Source organism: Gadus chalcogrammus, unplaced genomic scaffold (assembly GCF_026213295.1).
Source record: "Gadus chalcogrammus isolate NIFS_2021 unplaced genomic scaffold, NIFS_Gcha_1.0 GACHA120, whole genome shotgun sequence".
In the NCBI taxonomy this organism is placed as follows: Eukaryota; Metazoa; Chordata; class Actinopteri; order Gadiformes; family Gadidae; genus Gadus; species Gadus chalcogrammus.
In genome coordinates this window covers 18,113-39,409 of record NW_026613555.1, presented here as the reverse complement: position 1 = coordinate 39,409, position 21,297 = coordinate 18,113, and the positions used below count along the sequence as shown (strand labels likewise).

At 41.3% G+C, this 21,297-nt stretch overlaps 1 protein-coding gene across 1 annotated transcript; it reads left to right on the top strand.

Moving 5' to 3' along the window:
- The first annotated feature begins 938 nt into the window (after positions 1-938).
- Positions 939-19,747, top strand: LOC130378935 (uncharacterized). Its single transcript, XM_056585540.1, has 8 exons — positions 939-1,228; positions 2,209-2,401; positions 2,788-2,874; positions 5,285-7,247; positions 7,387-7,512; positions 7,636-7,713; positions 8,395-8,433; positions 19,440-19,747. Exons 4-8 carry the CDS (start codon positions 5,501-5,503, stop codon positions 19,745-19,747), a joined length of 2,298 nt encoding a protein of 765 aa, XP_056441515.1. The 5' UTR covers positions 939-1,228; positions 2,209-2,401; positions 2,788-2,874; positions 5,285-5,500.
- The last annotated feature ends 1,550 nt before the right edge of the window (positions 19,748-21,297 follow it).

Genomic DNA, 21,297 nt, shown 5'->3' with positions numbered 1-21,297 from the left:
CGACATTTCGAGTTTAATGTCGACTTTAAAATCGACAAATCGAGATTATGTCGAGATTTCAACTTTATTCTCGACATTTCGAGTTTATTCTTGACATGGTGACTTTAAAGTCGACGTCGACTTTAATCTCGTAACGGCAAAAATATTTTATTTTATTCATGTGTGGCCCTAATGCTCCGTCGTAAGTAATTGATGAGCCTTTGAGTTAAGGAGGTAAATAAAAGGGGAATATTGAACGTCAAATTCAATTAATCGTTGCGGATATAATGTGTAGGCCTATAACTTCCCTTTTTCTTTAACAGATGTGATACATTAAATATCTCTTAAACCAATCAATTTTGACGATAGTCTGATATAAAAAGGTGTTTTATCGGACACTACTCAGAGAGTAGGCTGCGATCTAAACTCTGCGTTACTTATAGTTCGGGTCGTAGCTGATAGGCCTGTGACTTGATAAATAGATGATATATAGTATATCATACTAACGAGCGCAGTGTAGCTGCGAAGTAGGCCTAATTGTTAGAAAAATAGTGACATTATATTAGGCTGAATATTTTGCCTGTTCTGCAATTTAATTTGGCATATTATTTCTTCCCGCTAGAAATTCTGTACCTAATATGGCAAAAAGAAGACAACGTCTTACTCCGGAGAAGGATGCTTCAGAACATGTCAGATCTGCCATTGATAAACCTTTCTTGGAGGAGAGGTTCATTGACATCCAGAAAGGTTGGTGACATTCATAATTTAACATTTTCTATTACTGTTCTCTTATCTGTAGGGATCAGAAATGGATTTCAGTACTTGTGCTATTGAGCTGTGCTCTATATCATATTGATATATCTATAGATCCTCTATACCTTATCCTATTTTAGCCTTAGCAATTGTAAGGAATTTCGGGAAGTTATAATGCCATGGAAATTATCTGTAAAACAAGTCATTGTGTGCATAACAGACAATTACTTGTAAACATAAATGTAAATGTAAAAATGGTTTGATATAAAAAACGTGCATGTCAGGGACTTGTTTTATACTAAACTAGTGAATACTTGTATGCCCTTTTAATAGGAAGAGGTGTTTTTGCACGTGTACCCATTGAAAGTGGGTGTTTTCTAGCCGAATATCGAGGGGAACTTATCTCACAGCATGAGTGCAGTGCAAGACAAAATAAATTCTCGGACAAAGAGAAAACCTTTTTGTTTGATTTTCAGTGGAACGGTGGTTACTGGTGGTAAGTTGGACATCATCAGCTAAAACAATATTCAGAAAATATAAGAAATAGATTAGGTTAGATCTTATAGGCCTATCCTCTGTAATTGGTAGAGCAGCCATTACAGCGCAAGAATTTCAATAACTTTGATGTTCAAATGTTACCTAGAAGGAAGAACTGTGATCAGGGCTCCAGACTGCGACCACAATTTGAGAGTTTTTTTTTATTTGTACACGTTAAACGGGGAAGGGGCCCGTCAACGAATCCGGAATCTGTGGCAGGCCAATGGGTGTGAGAAGGATAGGGAATTGCCACCGTTAGTGGCTAATTTATGGAGGGGGAGGGTCCTAGGGCTTAAATTTCGAGCGCGCTTAAAAGTCTCTGTGAGACCTGCTACATGTGTTAGAACAATACGCAAACTATTGATTCGTTCACCCATTTCATCCAAATTGTGCGGGTCACCCGTCGGTTACCAGCGGGTACCCGAACCCGGTCAGGACTTCATGTGCCATAAAGGGAGGCGCCTGCTAATGCATTCTCAATGAAGAGGCGAGCGGGCAGAGAGGAGGCGCAGCGTCCTGCGGCATGGCAAGCGGGCGCACTCCCGTGAAACTGTCGCTTCCGTACTCGTCGAACGCATATGCGCGCACACGTGGAAACAGTTGGTATAGATGAGAAACACAATAAAATGTAACACTGAATATGAAACCGCACATTGAAATGTCTGCATTCATTATCAAAATATTTATTAGTAATACAGTGAAAAAAATGATGTTTTATGGTGTGTACCCCTAAAACTTCTGGTAATGCCCCTACATTATTCAGTTAGGGGCTACAGTGCTACTAGTGAAAAAGTTAGTCTGGAGCCCTGGAATGGATCGTGAAAGATGAATTGACTTACATTAGACCTTGGGAATACAAAAAAGGGCAATATGTATTCTATCAGGCATTTAGGGAATTTGTCTCACTGAACATTTTTCTATATATAATCTCCCTGTTAGCATTGATGCATCAAAGGAAGACGGATCAATGGGACGGCTGTTCAATGATGACCATAAATCGCCCAATGGCAGAATGAGAATAATCCTTGTTGGAGGCAAACCTCATCTCTGTTTATTTGCGATTGACAATATAGCCTCAGGGTCAGAGATCCGATATAGCTATGGGGATTGCAACTGGCCATGGCGTACACTTGTAAGTAAATGTTATATACATACAGCAATTGTATTTATACACAAATATGACTATTTCTCGAATTATATCAATCTTTAGGGATCAGCCTTAGAGCTACCCTTCTGGAGGGCCACCATCCTGCTAGTTTTCACTCTAACCCTAACACCAGTGAGAATTTGAAGGATGGTGGTTCTCCAGAAGGAGGGCTTGGCAGGGCATAATATTGAGATTGAACTCACTGAAGTGAGTGTTTGAAGTGTAATGAAGTGTTAATGTTAAAGGGAGTGGGTTGATGGGCTGTTATCAAAAACCTAAATACAGCTACTTTCACAGTATAAAACTGTGACTGAATTTTTTGCATGCTAGTGGACTTGGCAATAAATTAAACACATTCTCCTCATGAAAAGCTGCCAAGCCCTTTGCCTCAACCTGCGTCCAGCACGTCTGTCGAGACCCATGGATCCCTGATCTCCTAACCTCCAGCAAATGTACAGGTATGATCTCCTAATAAGTAGGACTATATAGGAGTACACACATTATTTCACTGCTCCCCCCATGTTATTCTTAGATCCTAGACACATTCTGTCCAGCATTGTTTAACCAAGGATAGTGTGAGATATTTATGTTTATGTCCTGAAATTGTTTTGCAATGAAATGTCTATGGCATGGAGTCCTAGTTATTCACAATGGTCTGACTACTACTATTGCTACTATTACTATACTTCTACTATACTGCACTAATATTGTTACTACTCCACTTCCATGTCCCAATATTGTTCAACCGAGGATTGTGTGAGTGTGAGATATGCAAGTTTATGCCTCATATCATTTGGGCATCAAATGTTTATGGCATAGAGTCCTAGTTATTCACGTTGTCCTGACTACTACTACTGTGAATAACTAGTAGTGTAGTACTTCTACTGCTATGCTATTAATACTACTACTGTTCCTACTACTTCTACTACATTTGATGTTACTGCTACTACGGCTACCGGTGCCAAATTATTCTGATGTCCAAATATTGTTACCTCAAGGATTGTGTGAGCATGCAAGTTCATGTCCTGAAATTGTTTTGCCTTGAAATGTCTATGGCATGGAGTCCTAGTTATTCACGTTGGTCTGACTTCAAGTTTAAAAGTGTATTTATTATTGAACTGAGTATTTTCTGTTTGAATAGTTGGTGTGTACTCCTTTAATTGGATTCATCTTTTGCTAAATAGATTGCAAGCTCCCCTCTTCATCCAGCCAACAGCAAGGTTGGAGAGGAGCATCGTACATCTTTTTGTGAAGTCGTTAGCACACCACATATCATGGAAGTACAGGTAAGGATTGATTTGAGAATGGTGGTTCTGTGGTTTGAATGCCATCTTAATTTTGATGCCTCTAGCTTGTGTTTGATGCTGAGATTGCATACAGGCTTCATCAGTGTGTGTGGGATCACATGGTGGAAGTGATCTGGATTTTGTGAAGGAATACAAGATTTTATAAAGAGGAGCAACCTCCATTGAATAATGTTGATGAAAAGATTACACAATCCAATCACTTGGTCCACAATGATCAACTGTGTGAAGCTGGTGTCTATTGCACTAAATCATCATATTCTCCTCATGAAAAGCTGCCAAGCCCTTTGCCTCAACCTGCGTCCAGCACGTCTGTCAAGACACATGGATCCCTGATCTCCGAACCTCCAGCAAATATACAGGTATGATCTCCTAATAAGTAGGACTATATAGTAGTACACACATTATTTCACTACTCCCCCATGTTATTCTTAGATCCTAGACACATTTGTCCAGCAATGTTTAACCAAGAATAGTGTGAGATATTTATGTTTATGTCCTGAAATTGTTTTGCAATGAAATGTCTATGGCATGGAGTCCTAGTTATTCACGTTGGTCCGACTTAAGTTTATGTCCTGAAATTGTTTTGCCATGAAATGTCTATGGCATGGAGTCCTAGTTATTTACGTTGGTCTGACTTCAAGTATAAAAGTGTATTTATTATTACATACTAATACTATACTAATGCTACTACTAGTATACCGCCGCTTCTACCTCAATTTTTACTACTACGACACTACTATGTCCCAATAGTCAGTGTTGGGACACTAACTAGGGTTAGATATGTACATTTTTCCTGAATTTGTTTTGACATGAAATTTCAATAGCATTAAGTCCTAGTTATTAACATTTGTTTGACTACTCCTACTAAAACTAAACTACTACTATACTCCTGCTGCTACTTCTAACATAGTATTACTGTTACTACTTACCACTAAAATTACTATTGAAATTGCTACTGCAGCTAAATGAATGTTTGAGTGTGTATGTAACATTATTTCCTAAACTGTTTTCGACATTACATGGATTACAAAGATTGTGTAAGTGTGTGAGATATGTAGGTTTATGTCCTGGAATTGTTTTGACATGAAATGTATATGGCATAGAGTCCTAGGTTTTCACATTAGTCCAACTACTACTACTGCTAATACTAGGACTACTACTACTAAAACACTGCTACTACTTCACTACTATGTCCCAATTTTGGCACAGCCAAGCATTGTCTGAGATTGATATCAGTATGTTTAAATCCTGAAATTGTTTTGAAATGAAATGTCTATAGCAGGAGAGTCCTAGTTGGTCTGATTTCTACCACTTTTACTAATACCATATTAATACTGCAACTACTACTAATGCTACTACCACTACTGCTACTACTAATACTACAACTGCCACTACTATACCATTGCTAACGCCACTGCTGCTGCTACTATACTACTGCTGATTTACTACCGCTACCTCTGCTGCCTCTGAGTCCTAGTTATTCACGTTGGTCTGACCTCTGCTAGTTTTACTACTGCTACTACTATTGCATCTGCTAATATACTACTGTTTTCTTCCTTAGGTGTCAGGTGACCTGGATATCTCGGATGACTATAGTGACAATAGTGACTATAGTGACAAAGACTACATCCCAGATGCAGATGATGACTCTTCAGATAGCTCTCATAGCAAAGAGTTGAACGTTATTAATCCTGTGGGCCATAAAAGAGCAAGAATTGCATCACACAATCCAAAGGCCAATATATCAGTAAGCTTGAGCTGTCCTTCTTCAGAACCCATGGATAGTTGTAGCCCACCAGAGAAAAGCTTACCTTCTGTCACACCAATGCCAAAAGGGTCACCAACAAGAGCAAAGTATGGAAGATACAACAAAAAGCAATTCTGTCTTTACTGTAAGAAGCCTAAATCTAAACTAGCAAGACACCTTGAGCATGTCCATTCCAGGGAGCCTGATGTGGCAAAAGCATTTAGCTTCGACAAAAAATCGCACAAAAGAAGGGTGCTTTTACGCATTCTGACAAGTAGAGGAAACTTTTTACATAATGCAAATGTGTCAAGCACAGGGACAGGAGAGATGGTGGCACGACGGCGGCCCATCAAAGCAAAAACAGCTGATGATTACAAGCACTGCATTCATTGTCAAGGCATGTATGCAAGAGAGACATTGTGGAGACACATGAGATACTGTCCTTTGAAACCTGAAACTAAAGAACCACAAACTGGGAAAAAGAGGGTTCAGTCACTCCCTTATTTGTCCCTACCACCACCGGAGGATGTAAGTCAAGCTGTATGGAAAATTGCCTGTGAGATGAATAATGATGAGGTTGCATCCGTAGTCAGAGGGGAAAGATACATTTTACTTCTTGGACAGCAGATGTACAACAAAAGCACAACAACTTCTGGAAGAAAAGAAAACATACGTCAAAAGATGAGAGAATTAGCCAGACTAGTCATCACTGCGAGATCTGTGACACCCTTGAAGAACTTACGAGACTTCATCATGCCTTGCAACTTCCGTTATGTAATAAATGCAGTGAGATCTGTGGCTGGATACAATGAGGAGAGCAACTTATTCGGAATTGGGTCATTGGCAGTTAAACTTGGACATAGCTTAAAGAAGATTGCGAACATCATACAATGCAGTGCACTCATGGTAGGTAATGCCGAGGTTGCAGAGTCTGCTCGCAACTTCTCAACAATTTATGACAAACAATGGAATGAGTGCATTTCATCTGGGGCACTGAATACTCTTGCTCAAGCTAAATGGAACAAGCCTCAAGTCTTGCCTTTCACAGAAGACGTCAAGAAGCTCCACTCCTTCCTTGCCGCCAAACAGAAAAATGCAATGAGTGCCCTGCAGGTTGAGCCAAATTCCAGGAACTTTGCCATTCTTTCGAAAGTGACATTGACCCAGGTCATTCTGTTTAACAGGAGAAGGGAGGGTGAGGTTTCAAAAATGATGATGAAATTATATGTTTCTAGGGATCACACACAGATGCATAAAGACATTGCTTTGGGACTCAGTGCCTATGAAAAGAAGCTTTGTGACTACTTTCAAAGGGTGGAAATACGTGGGAAAAGAGGGCGAAAGGTCCCCGTTCTGTTTGCCCCTCATATGGTTTCTGCCATAGACATCCTCATTGAGGAAAGGGCAAAATGTGGAGTACCCATGGAAAATGAGTACCTGTTTGCTCGTCCAGCTGCTCTCACACATTATCGAGGTGCAGACTGTTTTCGTGAGTATGCAAGGGCCTGTGGTGCAGAAAACCCAGGTACCCTCTCTTCTACCAAACTACGCAAGCAAGTTGCCACCTTATCTACCATGCTCAATATGAAAGAAAATGAATTGGATCAACTCGCCAGCTTTCTTGGGCACGACATTCAAATTCATCGGGAGTTCTACCGTCTCCCAGAGAGCACTCTTCAATTGGCCAAAGTCAGTAAAATCCTCATTGCCATGGAAAAGGGAAGACTGCCAGAGCTGCAAGGGAAAGGACTAGATGACATAATCATAAACCCACAAGGTAATTTTGGGGGGAAATATGCCTGATTCTCATTTCTAGTTTACCTTACTTTAAAATGATACTATACATAAAGTCATATCAAGCCTAAAACTTTGTGTAAGTGTCACTTAACAAAGCGGCCTGTGCTTTGTCAAATTAGATGAGGTAGACATGTCCAGTGGTGTTTCCAGCGATGAGGAGGGGTTTTCTGGCCTACATCAGACCCAGAACAAAATTAATCAAGGATCCTCTTCAATGCCGCATTCCAAGGATGACAACCTGATTGGTAATCAAAACGTTTTTGAGCTACATGTAATTGGTATTTGTCTATTTGAGAGGGTAAAGGTCTAACTTAAGGTTTTCAGTTAAATTGTGCGACGCCATCTTATGATCCTATTTGATGTCTTAGATTCTTCCAGTGATGAGATGGAGTTTGCTGACCTGCGTGCGATGCACAGTGAGAGGACTCAAGGTGTAGGGCGGAAACGTGAGTTGGGGAGCAAGTCTAGGTGTAAACCCCAAGAGCTGGTATTCTGCCTAGTAAATGTTGAGAGGCCCGGTCTTACATAGTGTTACTTGAACTATAGAGATAATATATTTGGGGCGTAATCATGAAGGGGGGGGGGGGGGGGTCATCATGATAGTGACTGACTTAAAGTAGCAGATTAAGTTATAACAAGGGAGTCCTCCTCACTGCTACAGAGTATAGATGTACCAACACAAATTCTACTCTTCAGTTATTGTATGTGTTTCTAACATAAATATATACGCAAACAGGATACAAGGTTCAAAAGCTATGTTGAAACAATTGTATGTTTAACATTCAATAATGCACATCTTGAGTTAAAGATTGAAACTTGGGCCATATTTAGGGTAAGGAAATGTACCTTACCCGAAGGTACAAGGAAATGTACCTTAGGGTAAGGGAATGTACCATATCTATTCACAGGGTCCCAGAAAAACCTTGAGAAAAGTCCTGATTCCACCCTACAAACCACCATGAGCCACACAAAACCAAGTAACAAAATACATTCAGAGTAACAGTGACAGTTGTTTTAGAAATTGAAAGAGGTCAATTGTATATTATGGCTTTGAATGATCATGGTCAATTGAGGTATCTACAGAATTCCAGTGAAAACATTCTTGTTTGTTGTATGTTTCATACCAGGTGCAGATGTCAACTTGAGGAGGAAGTGGGAGAAATTCGGCCTCATAAAATCCTACCACCCAACCCCAACCATGATCCCATGATCCACCCCCTTCCCCCGTGAGGTCGATTTTAAAAGTCGTCCAATGTTAAAACTTGGGGCTCCAAATTGCTCCAAATTTCTAGGGGATGTAGAGGGGACCAAGGGCTACCACTGGCACTAGTCAGAATTCCCATGATCCAATAAAAAAAAAAAAGCTTCACTTTTAAACTTTAAAATCGAAATTGCAGTTCGTTCGTTCGTTCGTTCGTTCGTTCGTTCGTTCGTTCGTTCGTTCGTTCGTTCGTTCGTTCGTTCGTTCGTTCGTTCGTTCGTTCGTTCGTACGAATTTTTAAAACAAAACCGTTAGTCTATCGGTCATACCGGTCGATGGAGGCAGAGGTATTTTTCTTAACACGGTCTTTTGGGAACCATCGAAAACCAAAGACGACGCTGAAGAATACCATACAGGGTGAGTAGTTGCTCCAATAGCAATTCTAGCTTATCCAAATTTAAATCCTAAGCTTAACCTTTAGTCTTATTCCCTAACCTTAACCCGAGTGGCTATCCCGACCACTGATCTAAATCCTAACCTTAACCTTTAGCCTTATTCCCTAACCTTAACCCGAGTGTTTATCCCGACAGCTAACCCTAATCTTTATCCTAACCTTAACCCAATCTTAATCCTAACCTTAACCTTTAGCCATATTCCCTAACCTTAACCTGAGTGGCTATCCCGACCACTGATCTAAATCCTAACCTTAACCTTTAGCCTTATTCCCTAACCTTAACCCGAGTGTTTATCCCGACAGCTAACCCTAATCTTAATCCTAACCTTAACCCAATCTTAATCCTAACCTTAACCTTTAGCCTTATTCCCTAACCTTAACCCGAGTGGCTATCCCGACCACTGATCTAAACCCTAACCTTAACCTTTCGCCTTATTCCCTAACCTTAACCCGAGTGGCTATCCCTACCACTTGTCTAAATCCTAACCTTAACCTTTAGCCTTATTCCCTAACCTTAACCCGAGTGTTTATCCCTACAGCTAACCCAAATCTTAATCCTAACCTTAACCTTTTACCCTATTCCCTAACCTTAACCCGAGTGGCTATCTATACAAAGAAAAGGTTCTTGATGGTTTATGGAACATGACCCGTGAGTTGATCGACCTCGGGTGGGCCTCCCTTGGGTGAGAGTGTCTCGTGATAATGGTTGAAACGCTCGATGATCCCAAGGTCCACGACTGATGAACATATCCTGCAACCCTACAAGGGAATTTTCAACAAACATAATGTTAAGAGGAATAACATTTCCACTAATGCCTAGCCTTGGCTCCAAATGGTCCTCCAGACCTTTACGGAATACCATCCGAAACAATCCGGGGGTTCTTCTATAACAGAATATGAACAACAATTCTATTAATGCCCAATATTGGCTTCAAATGGTCCTCCAGACCTTTACGGAATACCATCCGAAACAATCCGGGGGTTCGTCTATAACAGAATATGAATAACAATTCTATCAATGCCCAATATTGGCTTCAAATGGTCCTCCAGACCTTTACGGAATACCATCCGAAACAATCCGGGGGTGTTCTACAACAGAATATGAATAACAATTCTATCAATGCCCAATATTGGCTTCAAATGGTCCTCCAGACCTTCACTTAACACCATCCGAAACAATCTTCTAAAACTTTTTTGGGGGTCAAAAATGCATGTGGACATCTTGACCATGAATGACAAGCGCCGGCCCGTGCCTTGCCTTAGATCTCTATTTAAACCGAGGAAGTCGTTGGACGACCCGGGGAGACCTATGGGATACGGAGTTTCACCTAACCTTGCCAGAGCCCTCGGACAAACTGGTCTTGTTTTGAGCCTTATTTGCATTTTTTGACCCAACCAACTTTTACAGTTCGAAACTCTCCCTCTCTCCCTCCCCCTCTCTCTCGTCCCTCACCATCCTACCACCACTCTGCCCTTTGCCGGGTTTGAGGAGGTGAATAGGAGTTGGAAAATGCCTAGGGCGGCAGGGTAGGATGGCGCGGTAGCCACCGCACACCTACTTACTTCCGACATCCCCCTCTCTCTCTCTCGTTCGTTCGTTCGTTCGTTCGTTCGTTCGTTCGTTCGTTCGTTCGTTCGTTCGTTCGTTCGTTCGTTCGTTCGTTCGTTCGTTCGTTCGTTCGTGCTCGCTCACTCGCTCGCTTTTTGGATCCAACTCTACGAACAAAAGGACAAATTTCAATCAAACCTCTCCCCCTCCCCCCCTCTCTCTTGTCCCTCACCATCCTACCACCACTCTGCCCTTCGCCGGGTTTGAGGAGGTGAATAGGAGTTGGAAAATGCCTAGGGCGGCAGGGTAGGATGGCGCGGTAGCCACCGCACACCTACTTACTTCCGACATCCCCCTCTCTCTCTCGTTCGTTCGTTCGTTCGTTCGTTCGTTCGTTCGTTCGTCCGTCCGTCCGTCCGTCCGTCCGTCCGTCCGTTCGATCGTTCGTTCGTTCGTTCGTTCGTTCGTTCGTTCGTTCGTGCTCGCTCGCTCGCTCGCTTTTTGGATCCTCCAACTCTACGAACAAAAGGACAACTTTCAATCAAACCTCTCCCTCTCCCCCTCCCCCCCTCTCTCTTGTCCCTCACCATCCTACCACCACTCTGCCCTTCGCCGGGTTTGAGGAGGTGAATAGGAGTTGGAAAATGCCTAGGGCGGCAGGGTAGGATGGCGCGGTAGCCACCGCACACCTACTTACTTCCGACATCCCCCTCTCTCTCTCTCTCTCGTTCGTTCGTTCGTTCGTTCGTTCGTTCGTTCGTTCGTTCGTTCGTTCGTTCGTTCGTTCGTTCGTTCGTTCGTTCGTTCGTTCGTTCGTTCGTTCGTTCGTTCGTTCATTTCTAACCCTTCGCTTTCTCTCGAATCATCTCTTGATCCTACAAAATTAAAATATTTTTAAAACAAAACCGTTAGTCTATCGGTCATACCGGTCGATGGAGGCAGAGGTATTTTTCTTAACACGATCTTTTGGGAACCATCGAAAACCAAAGACGACGCTGAAGAATACCATACAGGGTGAGTAGTTGCTCCAATAGCAATTCTAGCTTATCCAAATTTAAATCCTAAGCTTAACCTTTAGTCTTATTCCCTAACCTTAACCCGAGTGGCTATCCCGACCACTGATCTAAATCCTAACCTTAACCTTTAGCCTTATTCCCTAACCTTAACCCGAGTGTTTATCCCGACAGCTAACCCTAATCTTTATCCTAACCTTAACCCAATCTTAATCCTAACCTTAACCTTTAGCCATATTCCCTAACCTTAACCTGAGTGGCTATCCCGACCACTGATCTAAATCCTAACCTTAACCTTTAGCCTTATTCCCTAACCTTAACCCGAGTGTTTATCCCGACAGCTAACCCTAATCTTAATCCTAACCTTAACCCAATCTTATTCCTAACCTTAACCTTTAGCCTTATTCCCTAACCTTAACCCGAGTGGCTATCCCGACCACTGATCTAAACCCTAACCTTAACCTTTAGCCTTATTCCCTAACCTTAACCCGAGTGTTTATCCCGACAGCTAACCCTAATCTTAATCCTAACCTTAACCCAATCTTAATCCTAACCTTAACCTTTCGCCTTATTCCCTAACCTTAACCCGAGTGGCTATCCCTACCACTTGTCTAAATCCTAACCTTAACCTTTAGCCTTATTCCCTAACCTTAACCCGAGTGTTTATCCCTACAGCTAACCCAAATCTTAATCCTAACCTTAACCTTTTACCCTATTCCCTAACCTTAACCCGAGTGGCTATCTATACAAAGAAAAGGTTCTTGATGGTTTATGGAACATGACCCGTGAGTTGATCGACCTCGGGTGGGCCTCCCTTGGGTGAGAGTGTCTCGTGATAATGGTTGAAACGCTCGATGATCCCAAGGTCCACGACTGATGAACATGTCCTGCAACCCTACAAGGGAATTTTCAACAAACATAATGTTAAGAGGAATAACATTTCCACTAATGCCTAGCCTTGGCTCCAAATGGTCCTCCAGACCTTTACGGAATACCATCCGAAACAATCCGGGGGTTCTTCTATAACAGAATATGAACAACAATTCTATTAATGCCCAATATTGGCTTCAAATGGTCCTCCAGACCTTTACGGAATACCATCCGAAACAATCCGGGGGTTCGTCTATAACAGAATATGAATAACAATTCTATCAATGCCCAATATTGGCTTCAAATGGTCCTCCAGACCTTTACGGAATACCATCCGAAACAATCCGGGGGTTCGTCTATAACAGAATATGAATAACAATTCTATCAATGCCCAATATTGGCTTCAAATGGTCCTCCAGACCTTCACTTAACACCATCCGAAACAATCTTCTAAAACTTTTTTGGGGGTCAAAAATGCATGTGGACATCTTGACCATGAATGACAAGCGCCGGCCCGTGCCTTGCCTTAGATCTCTATTTAAACCGAGGAAGTCGTTGGACGACCCGGGGAGACCTATGGGATACGGAGTTTCACCTAACCCTAACCACGCCTCCACTTCGTCCATTAATTCCTGCTAATTGACACCTCAAAGGGCATTATCCCGCTTAACTCCCGCTTATACCAAGGTCACTTACCAACGGTGACCAAATTAAGACCAAATTAAGACCAAAAAAAAAAAAAAAAAAAATCTCCATTTGGATTGGTTTTAAGTTATTTTCTCGGCCTAGGAAGGGGCTAGAAACATAATTCCTGCAGATTCAGGGTCGGACCGAGCCCAGCAAAATAAAAATTCGCCGCCAATAAAAATAAAACTTCACCAAACCAATTAAGTGCAATAACCGCCTCTCCATGCATTGTCAATGGGGGAAATCTATTTTGGGCAAAATTACGTCGGACTCAGTGCAGACTGACTCAAGGGGCTCTAAAACACTCTCCAAAAATGTTTTGAAGCCTCTACCTGTCTCCCTTCTATTTTTAATAACCTAAACATACGTCAATTAATTTGGATCGGTTTTAAGTTATTTTCTCGGCCTAGGAAGGGGCTAGAAATATAATTCCTGCAGATTCAGGGTCGGACCGAGCCCAGCAAAAAAAAACATTAAAAAAAAAAAAAAAAACCCTTACCCAAACAATTTGACCCAGTGAATGGGTCATGACATGACTTGAGCCAACACAGACACCCGATCGACTATCAGACAACTTCACCAAACCAAGTAAGTGCAATAACAACTTCACCAAACCAAGTAAGTGCAATAACCGCCTCTCCATGCATTGTCAATGGGGGAAATCTGTTTTGGGGGAAATGCAGCCATGGGCGGCGCCATCTTGAAAAAAAAAAAAAAAAAAAGAATTGAATGAATTTTCAAAATTCGAATTAGAAAAGCAACAAAAAAATTGAATGAATTTTCAAATTTCAAAAAAAAAAAAAAAAAAAAAATTTAATGAATTTTCACATTAAAAAAAATAAAAATAATAAAGACTCGAAATGGCCTAAAACGTGCTCCCAGACACTTTCTGTGGGAACTTATTTTTTTACTAACAAATTTTGTTGACTCCACACTTCCACATAGAAAATCCCATTTTCTATACCAAAACAAGCCACCAGGTGGCCAAAATGTTGCACAAAGGTCGGCCTCATAAAATCCTACCACCTAACCCCAACCATGATCCCATGATCCACCCCCTTCCCCCGTGAGGTCGATTTTAAAAGTCGTCCAATGTTAAAACTTGGGGCTCCAAATTGCTCCAAATTTCTAGGGGATGTAGAGGGTACCAAGGGCTACCACTGGCACTATTCAGAATTCCCATGATCCAGTCGAAAAAAAAAACGCTTCACTTTTAAACTTTAAAATCCAAATTGCAGTACCCAAAAAAAACACCAGGGGCGCCACATTTTTTGAGCAAGTCCGCTGGGCCTAGACCTATCCGTGGGTGGTAAAAGAATTCCCATGATCCACTCGGTTCTCGAACTAGCCCAAAAATACCGTTTTTAAAAAGTGGTAAGATGCTCTTAACCTAACCCTAACCCTAACCCTAACCCTTGGCTCCAAATGGTCCTCCAGACCTTTACGGAATACCATCCGAAACAATCCGGGGGTGTTCTATAAACGGAATATGAATAACAATTCTATCAGGGCTCAATATTGGCTCCAAATGGTCCTTCAGACCTTTACGGAATACCATCCGAAACAATCCGGGGGCCGTTTATAAACGGAAGATGAATAACAGTTCTATCAATGCTTAATATTGGCTCTAGATGGTCCTTCAGACCTTGACGGAATACCATCCGAAATAATCCGGGGGTCTCCTATAACTTCTTTAGGGTCAATGCATGTGGACACAGTGGCGGCGCCAGGGGGGGGCTAGGGGGCGCTAGAGCACCCCCTAGATTGGACATAGCACCCCCATAGCACCCCCAAGAAAATAATGGTTTATTTATTATTGTTATTTAATTTCATTCTGAGTTCTTAATAAAATGTATTGTGTGATAATAATATTTTAATCACAAAAGAAAATAACAGATTGAAATAAACAGATTGTTCACGTAGCACGACACAGACACGTTGCGTGCGTGAACGTGATTGTTCAATGAGTAGTAGGCTAAGTAACAGTAATCCTGGCGATCGGTCAATTTTAAATCAAGCGTTCACAAAATCATACACTTTTTGATCTCTTATTATTGTGGTTTTGAGTGCCTACTGTTTGGTTTCATTCATGTTTTGATTGTGACCTAAAATAATATACTCTTTTTGAAAGCATTTCTGACTCTTTGCCTGTTTAAGTTAATTCTGTCTGACATTCTAATCTGCCGTCTTTAGTTAGAAGTGTATTGAACTTGGTATGTTTAGTTTAATTTGTCGGTCATGGTAGTGGTGACCTGTTAGTCATCTGGCGCAAACTTGAATCCACACAGTACTTGGGATTACGTTATCTATAACATCTCCATTTTAACCGTCGGAGATGAACGCGGCTTTGTGCGCGTCCGTCAGAAGTAGCCTAATGACAATAATAATACGATCGATTTGAATGGCGCTTTTTTGTACCCCAAAGACCCGTTAGAGAGCAAACGTGTAAACATATGTGACGATATGGTGGGGAGGTGTTGTAGTAGAGAAAAATGAGACTCATATGCTATCACCCTAATTTCATAGCACCCTCAGTAAAACGCCGAGCACCCCCATAGCACCACCAGAAAAAAATCTCTGGCGCCGCCACTGTGTGGACACCAGACCATGAATGACAAGCGCCGGCCAGTGCCTTGCCTTGGATCTCTACTCAAACCGAGGAAGTCGTTGGACGACCCGGGGAGACCCATGGGACACGGAACTCCACCTAACCCTAACCCTAACCCTAAAAAATTTTGGTTTTTAAAAAGTGGTAAGATGCTCTTAACCTAACCCTAACCCTAACCCTAACCCTAACACATTGTTGGTCAAAAAGTGATTCTAATCGCTCTGAAAAGAATTTTGCCGGCATAAAAATAATAAATGTTGGTATCTCTGTCAATTTCAATGCAAACGTGTTACTAAGCTTACCAAAGGGTAATAGGGCCATACTCCACCATTTGGAAGGGGAATACATTAGTTTTGAGCAAAATCAACAATAAAAGGTCAAAGACACATTGTTGGTCAAAAAGTGATTCTAGCGCTCTGAAAAGCATTTGGCACGCATAAAAACAAGAAATGTTGATTTTTCTGTTCATTTCAGAAAACATGTCGAAAACACATTGTTGGTCAAAAAGTGATTCTAGCGCTCTGAAAAGCATTTTGCAAGCGTAAAAACCAAAAATGTTGATATCTGTCAATTTCAATGCAAACGTGTTATTAAGCTTACCAAAGGGTTATAGGGCCATACTCCACTATTTGGAAGTGGAATACATTAGTTTTGAGCAAAATCAACAATATAAGGTCAAAGACACATTGTTGGTCAAAAAGTGATTCTAGCGCTCTGAAAAACATTTGGCACGCATAAAAACAAGAAATGTTGATATTTCTGTTCGTTTCAGAAAAACAAGTCAAAAACACATTGTTGGTCAAAAAGTGATTCTAAGCGCTCTGAAAAGAATTTTGCCGGCATAAAAATAATAAATGTTGGTATCTCTGTCAATTTCAATGCAAACGTGTGACCAAGCTTACCAAAGGGTTATAGGGCCATACTCCACTATTTGGTAGTGGAATACATTAGTTTTGAGCAAAATCAACAATATAAGGTTAAAAACACATTGTTGGTCAAAAAGTGATTCTAGCGCTCTGAAAAGCATTTGGCACGCATAAAAACAAGAAATGTTGATATCTCTGTTCGTTTCAGAAAAACAAGTCAAAAACACATTGTTGGTCAAAAAGTGATTCTAGCGCTCTGAAAAGCATTTTGCCGGCATAAAAACAATAAATGTTGGTATCTCTGTCAATTTCAATGCAAACATGTTACTAAGCTTACCAAAGGGTAATAGGGCCATACTCCACCATTTGGAAGGGGAATACATTAGTTTTGAGCAAAATCAACAATATAAGGTCAAAGACACATTGTTGGTCAAAAAGTGATTCTAGCGCTCTGAAAAGCATTTGGCACGCATAAAAACAAGAAATGTTGATTTTTCTGTTCATTTCAGAAAACATGTCGAAAACACATTGTTGGTCAAAAAGTGATTCTAGCGCTCTGAAAAGCATTTTGCAAGCGTAAAAACCAAAAATGTTGATATCTGTCAATTTCAATGCAAACGTGTTATTAAGCTTACCAAAGGGTTATAGGGCCATACTCCACTATTTGGATGTGGAATACATTAGTTTTGAGCAAAATCAACAATATAAGGTCAAAGACACATTGTTGGTCAAAAAGTGATTCTAGCGCTCTGAAAAACATTTGGCACGCATAAAAACAAGAAATGTTGATATTTCTGTTCGTTTCAGAAAAACAAGTCAAAAACACATTGTTGGTCAAAAAGTGATTCTAAGCGCTCTGAAAATAATTTTGCCGGCATAAAAATAATAAATGTTGGTATCTCTGTCAATTTCAATGCAAACGTGTTACTAAGCTTACCAAAGGGTAATAGGGCCATACTCCACCATTTGGAAGGGGAATACATTAGTTTTGAGCAAAATCAACAATATAAGGTCAAAGACACATTGTTGGTCAAAAAGTGATTCTAGCGCTCTGAAAAGCATTTGGCACGCATAAAAACAAGAAATGTTGATTTTTCTGTTCATTTCAGAAAACATGTCGAAAACACATTGTTGGTCAAAAAGTGATTCTAGCGCTCTGAAAAGCATTTTGCAAGCGTAAAAACCAAAAATGTTTATCTGTCAATTTCAATGCAAACGTGTTATTAAGCTTACCAAAGGGTTATAGGGCCATACTCCACTATTTGGAAGTGGAATACATTAGTTTTGAGCAAAATCAACAATATAAGGTCAAAGACACATTGTTGGTCAAAAAGTGATTCTAGCGCTCTGAAAAACATTTGGCACGCATAAAAACAAGAAATGTTGATATTTCTTTTCGTTTCAGAAAAACAAGTCAAAAACACATTGTTGGTCAAAAAGTGATTCTAAGCGCTCTGAAAAGAATTTTGCCGGCATAAAAATAATAAATGTTGGTATCTCTGTCAATTTCAATGCAAACGTGTTACTAAGCTTACCAAAGGGTAATAGGGCCATACTCCACCATTTGGAAGGGGAATACATTAGTTTTGAGCAAAATCAACAATATAAGGTCAAAGACACATTGTTGGTCAAAAAGTGATTCTAGCGCTCTGAAAAGCATTTGGCACGCATAAAAACAAGAAATGTTGATTTTTCTGTTCATTTCAGAAAACAAGTCGAAAACACATTGTTGGTCAAAAAGTGATTCTAGCGCTCTGAAAAGCATTTTGCATGCGTAAAAACCAAAAATGTTGATATCTGTCATTTTCAATGCAAACGTGTGACCAAGCTTACCAAAGGGTTATAGGGCCATACTCCACTATTTGGTAGTGGAATACATTAGTTTTGAGCAAAATCAACAATATAAGGTTAAAAACACATTGTTGCCCTTCATAAGTAAAATCATTGAGAAAGTTGTCCTCCAGCAACTTAATCACTTCCTGGCATCAACTGGTTGTTATGACACCTTCCAATCAGGATTTCGACCCCTGCACAGCACTGAGACCGCCCTCATTAAAGTTGTAAACGACATCCGTCTTAACACAGACTCTGGCAAAACCTCAATACTAATGCTACTAGACCTCAGTGCTGCATTCGACACTGTAGACCATACAATACTCTTGGACAGGTTAGAAAACTGGGTGGGGCTTTCAGGCACAGTCTTAAATTGGTTCAGATCCTACCTACAAAATAGGAACTACTTTGTTTCCATCGGCGACTTTGTATCAGAATCAACCAACGTGATGTGTGGAGTCCCACAAGGTTCGATCTTAGGACCCTCTTTATTCAACATCTACATGCTCCCACTAGGGCAAATCATGCATAATAACAATATTGACCATCATTGCTATGCTGATGACACACAAATCTATGTATCGCTATCACCAAATGACTATCGGCCCATAGATCTGCTGTGCCAGTGCATTGAGCAAGTGAAAGACTGGATGTGCCGAAATTTCCTTCAGCTAAATGAGGATAAAACAGAGATAATTGTATTTGGTGCTAAAACGGAAAGGCTTAAAGTAACCCAACACCTTCACTCTCTGTCCCTGAAAACCTCAATCAAAGCCAGAAACCTAGGGGTTATCATGGATTCTGATTTACATTTTGAAAGTCACATCAAATCAGTTACAAAATCTGCATATTATCACCTTAAAAATGTAGCAAGACTTAGAGGGCTCATGTCCACAGAAGACTTACAAAAACTTGTACATGCCTTATCACTAGTAAGCTTGATTACTGCAATGGTCTCCTTACAGGTCTCCCAAAACAAACTCTAAGGAAGCTTCAGCTTGTTCAGAATGCTGCTGCTAGAGTATTAACAAAGACCAAAAAATTTGAACATATTACACCAATTCTTAAATCGTTACATTGGCTTCCTGTAGGTCAGAGAATTGATTTTCTACATCTACCCCTCAACTACCGAGACCTAGCCGCGTCCCGCTACCACAACGCCCACAACGCTTACCAGTCACCAGGCCACGTCCTCCTCCGGTCGACCCACCGGTGCGGACCCCCTCGCCAGTCGTTGACCCTTCTTGCGTCCTGGAGACGAGCCTTGGTTCTCCCACACCGGACCCTGAGCCCCCAGTCCCCACCCACACTTCCTCAGCCCCTAGAATCAACCGTCTCTCCCTCGCAAGAGCCGCGGCCCGGATACGACTCTGTTCATCGTCCTCCTCGCCGTCGCTGACCACTCCACCTCTTGGTCAGGCGACACCACCCCCCATTACAGTGAAAAAGCAGAAGTCTAACGTACTCACAGTTTCTGTGGAGATTCACCCCTGCCCCCTCATTCCTCCTCTGACCACTCCTACGGTCGTTACTCTGACCCCAGTGGGGAAAGGTCCGAGTCGCCAAACCACGACTTCTCCTTCCCTTTTCTCGTCCCCCAGACTTAGTGGTTCCTTCCAGCAGCCCTCCATACACCCCCCTACAAACCGCAAAGCCACCATGTGGTCCCTGGCTATTAGAAAAGACATAATTTTCACGGGCGACTCCAACCTGGCCCGAATCCCGAAAAGGAAGATGGACGACATACAAATTGATAGTTTCCCAGGAGCCACGCTAAGACATTTAACGGCTATCCTTCAGAAACATACCTCTCCCAGGCCCGAAACGAAGCTAGTTCTGTTGTCTATTGGCATAAACAACTGCCTGAGACAACAGACTCCCCTCACAATAATTAAGGACACACGACGTCTAATTAGGACGACCAGAGAGACCTTTCCTCAGGCTTGCATTATAATTCCCTTGCTAACGATATCCATCAAGCTATCCGCCACCCAAATCCGCTGCGTCAAATCATTTAACGACTTTGTGAGGGATAACATCGAGAGGGTAGACTCATGTGCGGGCTTTCTCAACACCTTGTCGACGCTAAAATTCAAAACTACAAGTGATAATATCCATTGGACTCCTGAAACAGCAAATTTTATGCTTGATGACTGGTTAAACCAATTGGGTTTTATTTCCTTAACATAACCTCTTCCCTCCCCCTCTCCTAACCCTAACCACTCATCCTATATTTTATTCCTTTCATTTATTTTATTCCTTTTATGTATTTTATTTCATTTATTTTATGGTTGTAAAAGTTTAATAACGTGTTTTAATTGCTTGTGCCCGTGCCCTCCTCTCCTCTAGCCCCATGTAGTTTTGCATGGCGCTTGAGGGAGCGCCCTAACCCAAACCTAACCTTGCCAGAGCCTAGCTGAAAGACGTTTTAAACTTTTTACTGTTCCATATTATTGTATATTATTTGTTGCCTTTTTACCCAGTCACCTGTTAGGCCCAACCCACTCCTGGCAACCTTCCAGTCCACGACATCTCCTCTTCATCCCGCCCTGGTGGATGACACAAAGCACTCCCATTGGCTGAACAAAAGAACTGATTGACACCCTTCAAGCCCCGCCCTGATGAATGACACGGAACCTACCCATTGGCTGAACAGAACCATTGATTGACACCCTTCAACCTACTTGTGTTTCTTACCTTCTATAAAATGTTGTTTTGTCCTCCTTTTCACCTATCCTCTGACGAAGCCTAACCGGGTGAAACGTTAGGAACGCTCCCTCCTTTCCTGTGGATGTAAAGTCAGTTAGTATGAGGAACTGTTGTTTTTAGCTACTTTGGAGTATTTTAATTTGGATGCACTTTACTTTTATTCTTTTACTTTATTTGTTTTAATTTACTTTTAAACAAAGTCTTTATTCCTTTACCTGTTCAAACCTGCATTGGAGCGAT